The sequence below is a fragment of the Miscanthus floridulus genome, chromosome 8 (genome assembly GCF_019320115.1).
Source record: "Miscanthus floridulus cultivar M001 chromosome 8, ASM1932011v1, whole genome shotgun sequence".
NCBI lineage: Eukaryota > Viridiplantae > Streptophyta > Magnoliopsida > Poales > Poaceae > Miscanthus > Miscanthus floridulus.
In genome coordinates, this window is record NC_089587.1 from 201661305 (window position 1) to 201676433 (window position 15129).

A 15129-nucleotide genomic window follows, 5' to 3' on the forward strand; every position below is an offset into this window, starting at 1 on the left:
GACCAAGGCACCAAAGCTTCGCCTCGTATGCTTAATACAATCTCCTCAACTAAAAAAACAAAGTGTGGATACCGTTTTGGTATGACAATTGCCTTGGTTCGTCCGTCTGCCACCCCATGCGATCGATCCCACCTCCCATGCTGTCCAACAGGCGAGCGAGAAAAGGAAAGGCGCGATAGAAAAAAAAATTGTTATCCGTGCGATCTCCGCCTACTTTGAAGGAAACAAATCGATCAACTGAGGCCACATGCATGGAAGGAAACAATAATCATGCATGGAAGAAACAATAATCATGCATGGAAGGAAACATCACTGGTGCCAAATAAAAGATGTGCAGGTTATACATGGTGAGACTGGTGAACCTTCTGCAATTTCCTAAACGAATATTCCCACCATTAGTATATAGGTTCATTCCCCGGCGTTTCTTCGTGCTCCCATTAGCATATAATATGAAAGTATTATTGTGTTCATCACCACTTCTAGTTGACTACTCCTATTAGCATATACTTCCTCTACCCCAAAATATAAGTTGTTATGGGATGCGTGCAGGTCAAACTTTCTTAACTTTGACTAGATTTGTAAAAAATACGTGCAACATTTATATCTTCAAATAAGTTTATTATGAAAATATATTCAATGTTCTATGTAATGATACTAATTATGTATTATAAATATTAATATTCTTTTATATATAATTGGTCGAAGTTAAAAAATTAACTTATCGGGAAAAGAGAATGAATTCTATTTTGGGACAGAGGGAGTATATGAAAGCAGTGTTGAAAATATTTTAACAATCAAGTTCATCTTTGTCTGATTGGTAAGCTTAGATATTATAGGCTCCGTTCTCTGGTCTGAATCTTGGCTGAAACTGGCTGAAAAATATTGTTCAGGCTGAATTGTTGTGAGAAAGAAATACTGTTCCGACTGAAAAAAACAAGCCGAACAAGCCAAATATAGGGTAAGCCAAATGAGACCATAATGGCATCAAAAAATTCGACTCTCATGGACACCCTCATGGATCAGTGCAAAGCATCCCAATCCTACAGCATACACAAATGGCAACCTTAAAGTTATGATATTTTTAAAGGGTGAACAATAAAGACCATCTTAGACGTTCTGGCATTAGAGTTATACATGCAGACACATAGACATGGTGGTGCAAGTGTGCAGCCAGCAGAAGTCGAGAGTCAGAGGTGTTTGAATCCTAGGACTAAACTTTAGTCCCTGTCACATTGAATTTTTAGATATCAATTAGGAGGACTAAACATGAGCTAATTATAAAACTAATTACATAAGTTGTGGCTAATTCGCTTGCCAGCGCCGTGTATAGGATGGTATGAAGATGTGGTGGAACTTATTCATGGATTTGTTGGCACACGAAAGAAATGAATATCGGAAATCTCTTCTTGTCGGTATAAAAACGATCTTAGCCGCATCATGGAAAGATCTACACAGTAGAGTTTGTGAGCCGCGACGTCACGCTCTCTGTGACTATGTAAATTTCATGAACCTAGCTTTTTGGATTAAATGTCACTTTAACGTCGGTCATATACTTTTACAGTATTGTTATCTTATCGTGCGATCCGTGTGTTTTTAGTACAAAGGTTTAGTTGTCCCGTAGTAACGCACGGGCACGAACCTATTTGCATATATACTCGAAATGTGTGTACATGATTATATGGAGATACAGCGGAACTTATTCATGGATTTATTGGCGCATGAAAGAAATTGATATCGTAGAATTCTTTTTACCGATATAAAATATTATCTTAGCCGTATCACGAAAAAGTCTATACAGTAGAGTTTATGAGCCTGCGACGTCGCGCTCTCCGTGACTGTGTTAATTTCACGAACTTTGCTTTTTGAATTAAATGTCACTTTGACATCAGTATTTAATTTAACAGTATTGTTATCTTATCGTGCGATCCGTGTGTTTTTAGTACAAAAAATTTAGTTGTCCCGTAGCAACACACGGACACGCTACCTAGTAGGAGCATAAGACCCAGATTCCTCCTCTTCTACTCACCATTCACAAAAGACTACAGTATAAAAGGGGGCATGCTGTTTACGTTTTTGTGGGCCTAAGGAGTTGTAGCAGCAGATGAAATACAGGAGATTGATTGCTGTATATGGCTAGTTTGCAGTGTGATATATAAGATGATCACATCAGATGCGGCACAACACAAACATCCAGTAATAAGGGTCAAAAAAGGTAGCATCTTGCCTGATAGAGCTGTGTGTGTTCTTCTTACAACAGAGGATTGACCTGCACGGTGCTTCGTATAGTTGTTACTTGTTAGAGCTCTGCATTTTTTTTTTTTTTTGGTTATGGCAAACCGAGGTTGTTTGGTTGTGTAAACAAAATAGAGCTTTCATGCAAGGAGAGCAGCAAACACTCGTTTTGCTCTATACAACAGGGGGTTGTTTTTGCATGATTGGGATTGCCTCAGATTACTGTGATACTATGTACTAGTATAACTTTGTTGCTGAATAAATAAATTTGTAACTTCGGATCTTTTCGATGTACATATGGGACCATGGATGCAGCCAATGTAATGGATTTGACAGAGCATTTTTGTCCTGACCTCCTAGGAGAACCGGAGGAGTCGAGATCCAGATGGACGGACCAAACCGCTCACGCCGCTCGTGTACGTTGCGCGGCACAGCTCTCTAGACATGGGCATAATTGTCTGAGGACCGAAGATCGAGACAAACTAACCGACATCGACACCGAAGTGACCGATCCATGCTACCCGAACTTTCTATGATTAGGGGGTTTCCTGGACTAAGGCCCGTTTAGTTCCCAAAAAATTTTGCATAGTATCCGTCACATCAAATCTTGCGGCACATGCATGGAGTATTAAATGTAAACGAAAAAAAAAACTAATTGCACAGTTGGATGAGAAATCGCGAGACGAAACTTTTGAACCTAATTAGTCCATAATTAGACACTAATTACCAAATAAAAACGAAATTGCTACAGTACCCAAAACCAAAAAAATTTTGGATCTAAACACACCCTAAATTTTAGTCCATGTCACATCGGACGTTCGGATGCTATTTAGGAGAACTAAATACGAGTTAATTATAAAACTAATTACATAGATGGAGGCTAATTTACGAGACGAATTTATTAAGCCTAATTAATCTGCCATTAGCACATATTTACTGTAGCACAACATTATCAAATCATGGACTAATTAGGCTTAAAAAATTCGTCTCGCAAATTAGCCACAATCTGTGCAATTAGTTATTTTTTTCGTCTATATTTAATACTTCATGCATGTGTCCAAACATCCGATGGGACAGAAACTAAAATTTTCCTGTAGGAACCAAACACCCCCTTAGTTCAGTTATATGCATGGGATAACTGAACTAACCGAGCATTTAGATTTTATGATATAATGTGTATTTCAGACTATTATTAGTGTTATAATATTTATTCTAATGGGCTTATATTAACCATCACTTTTATCACTTTGTTTAATCTATATGTTGTATTGTTATTTTTCCTTTAACATAGAAAAAAATATTGCTAAAATTTGTTATAAATTATACTATCTAGTAGTTGTTTTGTCAGGTCCGGTTAGTTCGGTCATGACCGCGACAGAACCAAACTAACCAAGATCGAACTTGCTTGGTCCTGAGTTTTACAACTAATCGATCGGTCTCCATTTTTAGATGACCGAACTTTCAAAATGACCGAAGAACCGATCGGTTAGGCTCGGTCAGACCGAACGCCTAGGCCTACCGCTCGCCCGCATCGCAAAGAAAAGAAGAGAAACCATCGACGCGCACTCTGTTCCGTACCCGTGGCCATCGTAGGTGACACCGCTACTCCCACCCCCGCCGATCGATGCCGCTGGCTCCACACCATCCGCGTCTCCGCCCTAATCTCTCCTTCCTCTATCTCTCTCTCCCTCCCTCCCTTTCTCCCGACGTGCCCCAGCCGTGCGGCGCAGCCCCCCGGCGGGTGGCTGCTCGCCCGCATCGCGCGCAGCGCGCCTCCACCCCACTCTGCCTCGCTGCTCCTTCCACCAGATCCACTGCGCACGAGAGAGATCCGATGGTGGTGGGAACTGCGACGCCGACTGCAGGGGCTGCGGGGGGCTACGTGTCGAGCCCACAATACCAGTGACCATGAAGGGGTCCCAGTCGGCCTTGTAGTAGGCGGAGTCCATCTGGTTGATGGGAGCGACGGCGCGACTGTCTCTGGTGAACTCCCCACGCCGGCAAGTCTCCATCTCACAAGCAGCAAGGAGATATTGCGATGTGTTGTAAACGCATATTGCAAGCATATATTTCAAGTGTTTCGGATGTTTCAGAGGTACGTTACAATTGTTTCAGATAAATATTGCAAAAGTAGATAAGAATGTTGCATATGTTGTAAATGTTTGTTCCCAATATTTCATCTGTGTTTTTTGGACGTATTGTTGCAAATATGTTTATCTGGATGTTGCATACGTTTTGAACATATGCTGCAAATGTTTTATCTGGATATTGAGTATGTTTGCAATGGTTTTCATGTGTCGTTACAAGTATTTTCGAAAGCATGTTTCAAGTGTTTTATTCGTTTTCAGACGTATGTTGCAAATGTTGTATCTGGATATTTCAAAAGTAGATTGGGTGTTGTAGATGTTGCAATGCGCGTAAGAAGCGGAGGAGACACGAGTTGTCCCCACGCGCGATCTCTCGGCATGGGCGGTGTTCGGGTGGCGCAGGCCCCGCATGGGCAAGTGAAACCCAGGCGCAGGTGGGGCGTGCAGTGTTTTTTGTGCGAGCGCAGGAAACTGCAGTGTGGGCGTCCGGATGTGGGCTTCGGGCTGAACGTACGGGCGTGGTCATCCAAAAGAAGAGTATTTAGACAGAAAGAATTTGATTGTTAATAGCGTCAAATATCTGAAGGCAGCGAACAGATGAGAGCCCGGCCGATCGCTTTCTGCAAGTCAATCTGAAAAACACTACAAAGAAACTGAATTCCCAGATTTCCACGAATTGGCCGGATGTCACAAGTGCACAACGCAACTCCAGATTGGCCCACGAAGACGAGACGGTGTGAGTGAATCGGCTTGCGGAGATGGTTCGCCTCAACCCTCAACCGCCCTCAACTGACCGGCACGAGTAACGGCAGTAGGCGGCGTATGCAAGTCATACAGTGGGGCGCGTTTGGTTGGCGACCAAAGGATGCCGTGCCGCGCCACACCTTCCGCGCCGCAGCTGTGGCATGTGTTTGCTTCGCTGCCCCAGTTACGGCATGCCGCAGACTCGCCATGGTCGTCTAGTTCATTTTGGATGTCAAATCATGACGTAGTTGCAGCGGTCGTTTTCTGCGCCGCACCTTCGGCATGCCACAGACTCGGTGCGGCATCTTCTGAACATCATCCAAACATGCCCTGGCAGGAGAGGCAGGTGCACGGGGAATTTTTTTTTTCTGCATTCGTGATGCACCCGGACGCCGTACAGCACCGCATGGATGCCGTCCACTTATCCTATGCATAAACCCTTCACGCCGAGCAAAACATTCCTCCATTTTTCCTATGCATAAAACCCTTCATGCCAAAGGGATGAACAGTGTTATTTCCTATAGGTTTTGGAATCCTTAATTTTTTTCTTCAAAATTCCTTCAATCCAAAGTGTTGCAGGCTTGATTTCTTTTGCATAGAATGCAGCACCAGCTCTAAAACCTGGAATTGAAGGTGCACAAGCTGCAGCACTTAGGGTGAGCAATGACCGAGCGGCTTCCGGGGATGCGCCTTCTTTCAAGCCCAGGGTACTCTACATGATGACCAGAAGAAGTACTACTTCAAAGAGTGCACATGGGGCACATGCCCAGACGAGGTAATCATTTCAAAGAAGCATCCATTTCATATTTGGTGATGACAGGTCCCTGTACGAGGTAATCATGTCCTGTGAGTTGTCTTTTGTCTTTTTCAGAATTGCACACTTCACATCGTGGCAGAAGAATTGTTCCAAGGGCAGCGCTCGATCAACGGTGCAATCACGGCACAAGGCCGGTGTTTTCCCGATAACAAAACGACTTGTCATTCGTTGGCTGCACAATCGAAGGAACCGGATGGATCCTGCTCAGGAGGGCGTGGCAAGCCTACTGTGTTTCCCTTCTTCTCCTTTTCACTGATTTCCCGTAGCGAGCAGCAGCGTTTCCCCTCAATTACTCTTCGCTCACAGTAATCCGTGACAGGCCCAGGCGTATCGAAGATGGCAGTGGGAGTAGGACAGGCAGATCTCAACTCCACTTGCAGTCGCTGCTCTTGGTTCTTGCTGCACATGCTCCTCCACTTCCCACGCCAATCGATGCTGCTGGGACTAGAAACACGCACTAGTGCACATAGGGCACATGCCCCCACTTGTCCCACCCTTCAAAGAGTGCGCATCAACTTTTTGCTTAAGGGCGTCCGCAATGGTGTTAGCTACGTAGCTAGCTGACGTGGAGGTGAGAGACAAGAGAAATGACTATTTTATACCTTCTTATTCTAGTGGACCCACATGCTCCTCTCATGTGTTCTTGGGCTACGTGAAATAGATAGACTATTTGCTCGTCGCTAGTGACAACTCTCTCTCCTACTTTTTCCTTGACACGTCACATCTAGCTAGCCAAATAGCTAGCCATTGCGGACGCCCTAACTGGTCGAACAATTAATAGAGATATAAACTGCCATTAATATCCCATCAGGACTGACCTATCAGTGGTAACGATTCATGCATGTACTTTCAGCACTGTTTTCTACGGCGAGTTCGAGTGCACTAGAAATGGGGTGGACATGGCCAGCAGAGTGCCTTATGCCCGGAAGCTGAACAAGTCGCAAGCTGAGCCGTTTTCTGACGACTGCGTACATCAATGGATCTAAGTGGGTGAAACCATTCAATGACACCCTAATTGAATGAAATCTGAAGAATGTTTGAATAAAGTTTTGAGTTCAAGCAATCGAAAGAATGTCTGTATTCTTGCATTGTCCATCTTCTTTGTCCTTTGTTTTCCCCCATTTTATTGTCGACCAAAGAGTGGGTGATCAGTCGATTCGTGTTTACTCCTCTCCGTTCTGGGGTCGCTAGTCCGATAAGCATCGGTTTGGGCTCATTGTTTCGAGGAGAATCGCCTGAAACCGGGAAGAAAGGTGTGGCAGTGGGTCAGGTTTTCAAGCTAGGAACAGGTAGCCGTGGGCACACGGCGCACGGCGCACGAGGGCTCATTTGCCAACCGCATGATCAAATACAGGCCCATTTGCCTGGTCTCTGTGTTAAAGGCCCAACACCCCATCTTTGGGAACGGGCGTGCACCACACCTTCCTCCTCAGTCGTGCACTCGTGCTCATGCGCCATATGCAATGCCAGCTAGTGCAGAGCACCGAACAAAATTGGGTACACGATGGGCTCACTGAGCCGGCCATGCGCGCCTACTTTCGATGTCTGACGCGTGGCAAGGAAATAAATCAACGCTGGCCTGGCTGGCAACGCTCTCGTTCTGCGGCTCGGCTCCACCCGCACCACGCCGAGCGCGGCCGCTAAGAGCGGAGTCCAGGACGCACGCGGGATACGAGTGACTTGTCACGGGTCAGACATCGAGCGCAGGCGCGCATGCCCGGCTCAATGAGCCCCTCGCGCACCTAATATTTACCCAAGCATCGAGGCGGGGCAGGGGGCTAGAGTCCGATCATCGGACCCTAATCCCGCGCCGAACGGGCTAATTTTTTTCGGGGCACAATAGCTATTGATGCCTCAACTATTACTCGAGGCTTAATTTCATTTTTAAACTTTCAAAACGGATGTTTAGGTCCTCAAATTTTAGTTTTAGGTTTAATTTTATCCTATAACTATAAAGATGATCATTTAAGTCCTTAAATTTTGTATTTTGGGCTTAATTTCATTCATAAACTATCAAAGTGCATTTAATTTTTATTTTCAACTCAATTTTGTCTATTTAAAAAGAAAACTTTATATTTTAGGTATAATTTCATCCATAAATTATCAAAATTATAGATCTGATATTGTTTCAATATATCCATGTATTTTTAAAGAATAAATATTGTTCAATGCAACTGTAATTGCTCTCACAAATATCATTTAGTTGGATATATATAAACATCATCATTATAAGGTAACACTAAAAATAACAGCTTGAAATTATTAATGGCCACGAAAGAGTTTTTGGATGAATATTATTTTTCTATCTCCGATCGATGGTGGTGTTGGAGCTAACCATGTGCAACCGTGCAGTGTTCCATATACAACGTAGACAAAGTTGAGTTGAAAATAAAAGTTTAAAAAATAAAATACACTTAATAGTTTATAAAATGAAATTGAGCCTAAAATGTAAAGTTTGAAGACTAAAACGATCATCTTCATATCTCTAAGATGAAATTGAGCCTAAAAATAGAGTTTAAGGAGTAAAACAACCGTTTTAAAAGTTCAGGATTGAAACTGAGTGATAGTTGAGGAACCAAAATGACTATTCTACCTTTTTCCCACGCTGGCAAGGAGCCCGCACAAAAATATCACGTACAGGCAGCGCAGGCAGCGCGCAGGTGGAAGGCTGGTCGTGCAGGGCCCACCTCACCCATATCATTATCAGCTCACACACTTTCATCAACAAATTTCAAAAAGTCATAACTTCTAAACTAAATGACCAAATTAAATTCTGATTATACCATCAAGTTTCTTACAATAAATACCCAAAACAAGATCTCACATGAATATATTTAGGTAAAATTTTATTAAAAAATATTTATCTTATAAAGATAAAATATTTTCTTTTATTAAGCAAAGACAATGTTTTAGATTCAAAGAATAATGTTCCATCTTTATAAGAAAAATATTCTCAGTTTAGAAAAACAGTATTATAGTTTTAGATTCATGAAATTGATATTATAATATACACAAAAATAAATAAAAATACATAACTTAAGTAAAAATAATAAAATCTAGAGCAAAGCATAAGAAAAAAAATAAAAACATGTAATAGAGAAAAAATTAAAAGAACATCTCATGGATACTCTTTAAACATATTAAAATATAATATAGAACATCACATGTGTACTAAGTGAACATCACTAAATACACCATAAAATATCACTAAATACATTATAAAACATCGCATATATATTACATGAATATCACTAAGTACATCATATGACATCACTAAATACATTATAGAACATCGCATATATATTAAGTGAACATTACTAATGCATCATAGAACATCACATATATACTAAACGAACATCACTAAATGCATCATAGAACATAACTAAATATATTATAGAACATCATTAAATATATTATAGAACATCACATGTATACTGTGTGAACATAAAAAAACACTATTGAACATCACATATATATTACAAGAACATCACATGTATATTATGTGAATATCAAAAAATACATCATAAAATATTACATGTATATCACGTGAACATTAAAAAACATTACAAAAAAATTACATGTATAACACGTGAACATAAAAAACATAGAACATCATACATGAACACAAAAAATATATATAGAACATCAAAAAAATAATATGAAAAGAAAATAAAAGAAAAAATAAATAAAAGAAAGGTAAAAATATAAAAAATGAAAATGATAGTAAACACATAAAAATAATAAAAAATGAAAGCTGCAAGAAAAAGAAAAAAATGAAAAAAGAAATAAAAGAAAAAAATAAAGAAAGATTAAGAAATAAAAACATGAACCAAAGAAAAACATAATAAGAGAAGAAACAAAAGATAATAAATAGAAAGAAATCAAAAGGAAAAAGTAAAGAAAAAAATAAAAATAGAACATCACATGTATGGCACGCGACATCAAAAAATAATAACAAAAAGAAGAAAAAGAAATAAAAAATAAAGAAACATAAAATATAAAAATTAAAAGAATAATAAAAAATATAGAAAACATAAAAATAAAATAAAATAAAATAATAAAGCACAAAAAGAAAAAAGAAAAAGAGTAAAGAAAAAAAAGGAAAAAGAAATGAAGAAATACTTAAGTAACTGCTTCCGTACTCTGCATTTCCCGTGTGGGGGCGCGCCTCGTTTTTCCTGCGTCGCTGTTCGGCACGATGCTCTGGTCCGGCCATTCGCCCCCGAAGCTTTTCGCTCATCGTCTCCTTTTGTAAGGATGTCTCCGAGGCCCAAACCTAAAATAGGTCTGCAATAGAAGATCTATAGTCTTCAACAGAGTATCTATACAAAAGACCCATTTTGAGTATCAGGAGAAATATAACACAAATCTAAGTATCTACTCTCTTAAGGATCTATTTACAAAAATGATTCTCTTTTAGGTATTGTTATTGAAGAAAACTAAAAATAGATATTGAACATTTTATCTATAGCGCTACCTAAACTTACAATGGACGCTGTGTTCTGAATTTTGGGTAAGTGCGTGTTTACTTCGTGAATTTTGGGAAATTGGCTATTGTAGCACTTTCGTTTTTATTTGGCAATTAGTATTTAATCATGGACTAATTAGGCTAAAAACGTTTGTCTCGCGATTTTCAATCAAACTGTGCAATTAGTTTTTTTCGTCTACATTTAATGCTTCATAGCAAGATTTGATGTGATGGTACTGTATCGTTTTTTTTTAACTAAACACAGCCTAACCGTTGCCGGAGGTGCACACAAACTCCCGCGCCGCCGACCCAAAATGGAATCCGCTGACGGCAGGCATGGCACGAAAACTCGGCCCACTCTGCAACGGCCCAACAAAGTGAACAAACACGAAGACCCGTACAACGCGACGTCACGCCCCAACCCGTCCTCTCCAGATCTCAGCCGAACCACCCAGCCGCGCCGCCCTGATGGCCTACACCACCTCGCCGTCGACGTCGACGGCAGCGGCGGTGGCTTGGGCCTTCGCTGCCGCCACCTGCGTGAAGCTCCTCCTCGTCCCCACCTACCGCTCCACCGACTTCGACGTTCACCGCTACTGGCTCGCCCTCACGCACGCGCTCCCCGCGCGGCAGTGGTACACCGACGCCTCCTCCCAGTGGACGCTCGACTACCCGCCCTTCTTCGCCTACTTCTCCCGCCTCCTCTCACTCCCCGCGCCGCTCGTCGACGCCACCCTCGTCTCAGTCCCTGTGCCCGACGCGCCGCCCTTCGCGCATCTCCTCTACCTCCGCCTCACTGTCGTTTTCTCCGACTTCCTCCTCCTCTGGTCCGTCCTCTTATTGGCTAGGGACGCGCGGCGGAAGCAGCGGCCGTTCCTCGCTCTCGCGCTCGTCCTATGGTCGCCGGCGCTGCTCGCTGTCGACCACGTCCACTTCCAGTATAATGGATTCCTCATGGGGCTGCTGCTGCTTTCTCTGCACTTCCTCGAGCAGGGGTGGGATCTTACCGGGGGAGTTGTGTTCGCATGCTTGCTGTGCTCGAAGCACCTGTTCCTCGTGGCAGCGCCTATGTACTTTATGTATTTGTTCCGGCATTATTGCTGTGGCCGGGGTGTCGTGAAGGGGCTGGGAAGGCTCGCGCTGATGGGCTCTGGAGTGGCTGTTGTTTTTGCTGCAGCATTTGCGCCCTTCGTGTACTATGGTCAGGTGAGTGAATCTGGTTACTTGAAGTTTTGGATTCAACAACTTGTTGGTGTCTTAGCTATCTCCATACGGTACTTATCTGTAAACATCTAGTTTGTGATGAAAGTAGGAAATGTGGCTTCTGATTTGTGACGGTTGAGACTTGGTGAGTGATACAGTTAATTCAGTTAATTTGACATTAAATCCGGTAGAGGTTTAAACTTGAGCAGTCCACCGTGTTGCTGAATTTCTTATTATTGGAGCTGGAGCTGTTTCAACTTGTGTAGCTCCGCTAATGAATAATAATATTGGTTTTAGTTGTGATAATTGCTGTGGAGTTTAACTTAGTAATTTTTTTTCTGCTAATCTTGTTATGTCTGCAAGCTCTGAGTTAAAATAATGTTTCCATACAGCTAACCAATCATGCTTATTCTGCATTTTGTGCTATTAATCTTTTTGTCAAATGAGTTTTTGGATTCCTGTACTAGGATATTTGAATGTTTAGAACTCTGCACTCTTAAACAATAGTGATATTGGTAAACTTCAACCTCATCAGAATTTTGGCATTCCACTTTAGCAAATACAAAGATTCTATGTAACAAACATTCATGTACCAGTTTTATTTGCAGTTTGGCTTCATGATTTTATTCCCTTTGATACAAACATTCTATGTAACATTTGTAATCTTTCTGCAGTTAATTCAAATAATTTAATGCTGAATCCTGTGGAGAAGGCCTATAAGTTAGTAGTGCACTGTGTAGCTGTTTTAGCAAATTTCTTGTGTGTTTAAGCTTGCTTCAAATCCATGGAGTTTTCCTTAGTAAGACCATGTTATCCTTGTCTGTCAGCATCTGAGCTAATTGGTGTTTTCATACAAAATTTACCAATGTACTGCTAATACCTGTGCTAATGAAATCTGGGAGTCCTGTAGATATATGAATTTTCAGTGCTCTGCATTCTTTTTTTGTGTGTGTGTGTTTTGAAATAATAGGAGGGTCTAGCCTCTACTGATTACTCCCTCCATTCCAAATTATAAGACGTTTTAGCTTTTCTAGATACATATATTTTGTTATGCACTTAGATATACATTATGTCTAAATACATAGTTAAAGAAATGGCAAAACGTCTTATAATTTGGAACGGAGGGAGTATATATTAACAATAAGAAAAAAAAAGTCTGTACAAAGAAGGAGCTCTACACTCGTCAATGCTAAATGGATAAACTGAACTTGGTAGGAAGTTTAGCGCCAGCCTTTAGAAATACATACCCATTTGTCTAGCACGTTGTATTCTTTTGCTTGGCTTTGCAAGGGGTGTAATACAACATTGTCTGTATTATATGTCTTTGCTATTGTGGAAAATCCTCTCAGTATATTCACATGTATAAATGTGGTATTGTTTTAATCTGACTACAATTCTCTGCTCTAATGAAGTAATGATTTTGCAGATGCAACAACTAATTAACCGATTGTTTCCATTTGGACGAGGCCTATGCCATGCTTACTGGGCCCCAAACTTTTGGGTATTCTATATTATACTTGACAAGATTCTTGCATTTCTTCTTAGAAGACTAGGCTTTAACATTGCCATACCTGAAGCTTCATTTACTGGGGGGCTCGTTGGTGATTCATCTCCTTTTGCTGTTCTTCCGAAGGTTCTTTCTTCCACCATCCATTCTGCCTGTTCTTTTTGTTTATTCCATTGAAACGTGATGGGTTTATGATTTCATATCTGTGAACTTAATGGATTGCAGGTCACCCCAATTGCTACATTCTTATTGGTCATTCTTGCCATGGCTCCTTGTCTTATCAAAGCATTCTCTAATCCTCAACCAAAGCATATTATTAGATGGGTCTCATATGCATGCACATGTGGGTTTATGTTTGGATGGCATGTACATGAGAAGGCATCACTTCATTTCACTATCCCACTTGCCCTAATTGCCATGGATAGCTTGAGCGATGCCAGGCATTACTTTTTGTTGTCCATAGGTATGTTTTGTTCTTGGATACAGTTCAATGTTTACTTTGTTCCACTTGCGACATTTCTTGAAGCAACGTTTTTGGGTGCCTTTTCTGCCAATGAAAAAAATGTTCTTTTGCGATCTTGCCCACCTCTGTATCTGCGTTATTCCCATATTATGTTTTTTTTAAGTAGTATTATGATTGTCATGTCAGAAATGTGATAAACCTGGCTAACTGCCAATTAATCATTTGCTTAAAAAAATTGTCTGCAGTTTCATGCTACTCTCTATTCCCATTGCTGTTTGAGAACCAAGAGTACCTGATAAAGGTGATGCTGCTGCTGACCTACGTTGCCCTCATGTGGGTCGGTTTTACGTCTCATTTTGCTGCAAACTCTGATCTGGAAGGAAAGAAAGTAAATCGGTCAGGCAGCACAGTGAAGAAGAATGTCATCATTGGATGGATTGGTTTAAGCTACCTCTTGGGAATTGCAGTTATAGAGTTATGGTCTCAAGTATTTCACCATCATGTATTCGGCGATAGGCTCCCCTTCCTACCTCTCATAATGGTGTCATTCTATTGTGGCCTTGGAATGATGTACTCCTGGGTGTGGCAGCTTGTACATATAGTCAGACACACATGATTTGATTACCGGTCATCAATAGCAGCATTCCCTTGCCTTTCTTGGGTTGAGACTAATTGCTATGACATGCTGCCTGGACCGATGCAGCGGCTAACAGTCATGACTCGTGACTGGAACAGCATTTTCTTTTAACTGTCGAAGTCATTGTTTGTGTGCAAAAATTTTTATAGATGTGTGACCGTGTTATGATGTAATGTCAGTTTAAGTAACAGGAAAGCTGCTTGTATCAACCCATGCTTCATGCGTGGCACTTTTCCTCCCATCTTTTACAATTTTTGAGTGTGTATGAAGTATCAACGATTTCGACGGGTGCGAAGGGTAAGGAAGCTAGTCGAACCAACTAGGATTCGTTTAGGTAGTTGGAATGTAGGGTCACTTACAGGTAAGTTAAGAGAATTAGTTGATACCGCGACTAGGAGGTGTGTAAATATATTATGCGTTCAAGAGACTAAATGGAAGGGTCAGAAGGCGAAGAAGGTGGACAATACAGGTTTCAAGCTTTGGTACACAGGGACAGTCGCGAATAGAAATGGAGTAGGAGTTTTGATTGATAAGAGCCTTAAGAATAGTGTGGTGGGAGTGAGAAGGCAAGGAGATAGGATTATCTTAGTCAAGCTTGTCGTTGGTGATATGGTCTTGAACGTAATTAGTGCGTATGCCCCCCAAGTAAGCCTCGACGAGAGTGCTAAGAGACAGTTCTGGGAAGACTTAGATGGCCTGGTTAGAGCTATATCTAGTAGTGAGAAGCTTTTTATAGGAGATCTTAATGGGCATGTAGGTACTACAAGCGCAGGTTTCGAGGCAGTTTATGGATGTTTTGGATATGGTAGTAGGAATCAGGAGGGGGAGGAAGTTCTGGACTTCGCGGTAGCTTTTGATCTGATGATAGCCAACACTTTCTTTAGAAAGAGAGAATCTCATCTAGTGACCTTCAGTAGCGGACAACACTGTAGCCAGATTGACTTTGTCCTCGCAAGAAGAAAGGACAAACG

The 15129-nt window shown here is 41.3% G+C and overlaps 1 protein-coding gene across 1 annotated transcript; it reads left to right on the forward strand.

Moving 5' to 3' along the window:
• The first annotated feature begins 10736 nt into the window (after positions 1 to 10736).
• On the forward strand, positions 10737 to 14331 carry LOC136474597 (dolichyl pyrophosphate Glc1Man9GlcNAc2 alpha-1,3-glucosyltransferase-like). Its single transcript, XM_066472160.1, has 4 exons — positions 10737 to 11554; positions 12978 to 13184; positions 13284 to 13521; positions 13767 to 14331. Exons 1-4 carry the CDS (start codon positions 10817 to 10819, stop codon positions 14135 to 14137), a joined length of 1554 nt encoding a protein of 517 aa, XP_066328257.1. The 5' UTR covers positions 10737 to 10816; the 3' UTR covers positions 14138 to 14331.
• Positions 14332 to 15129: the final 798 nt, after the last annotated feature.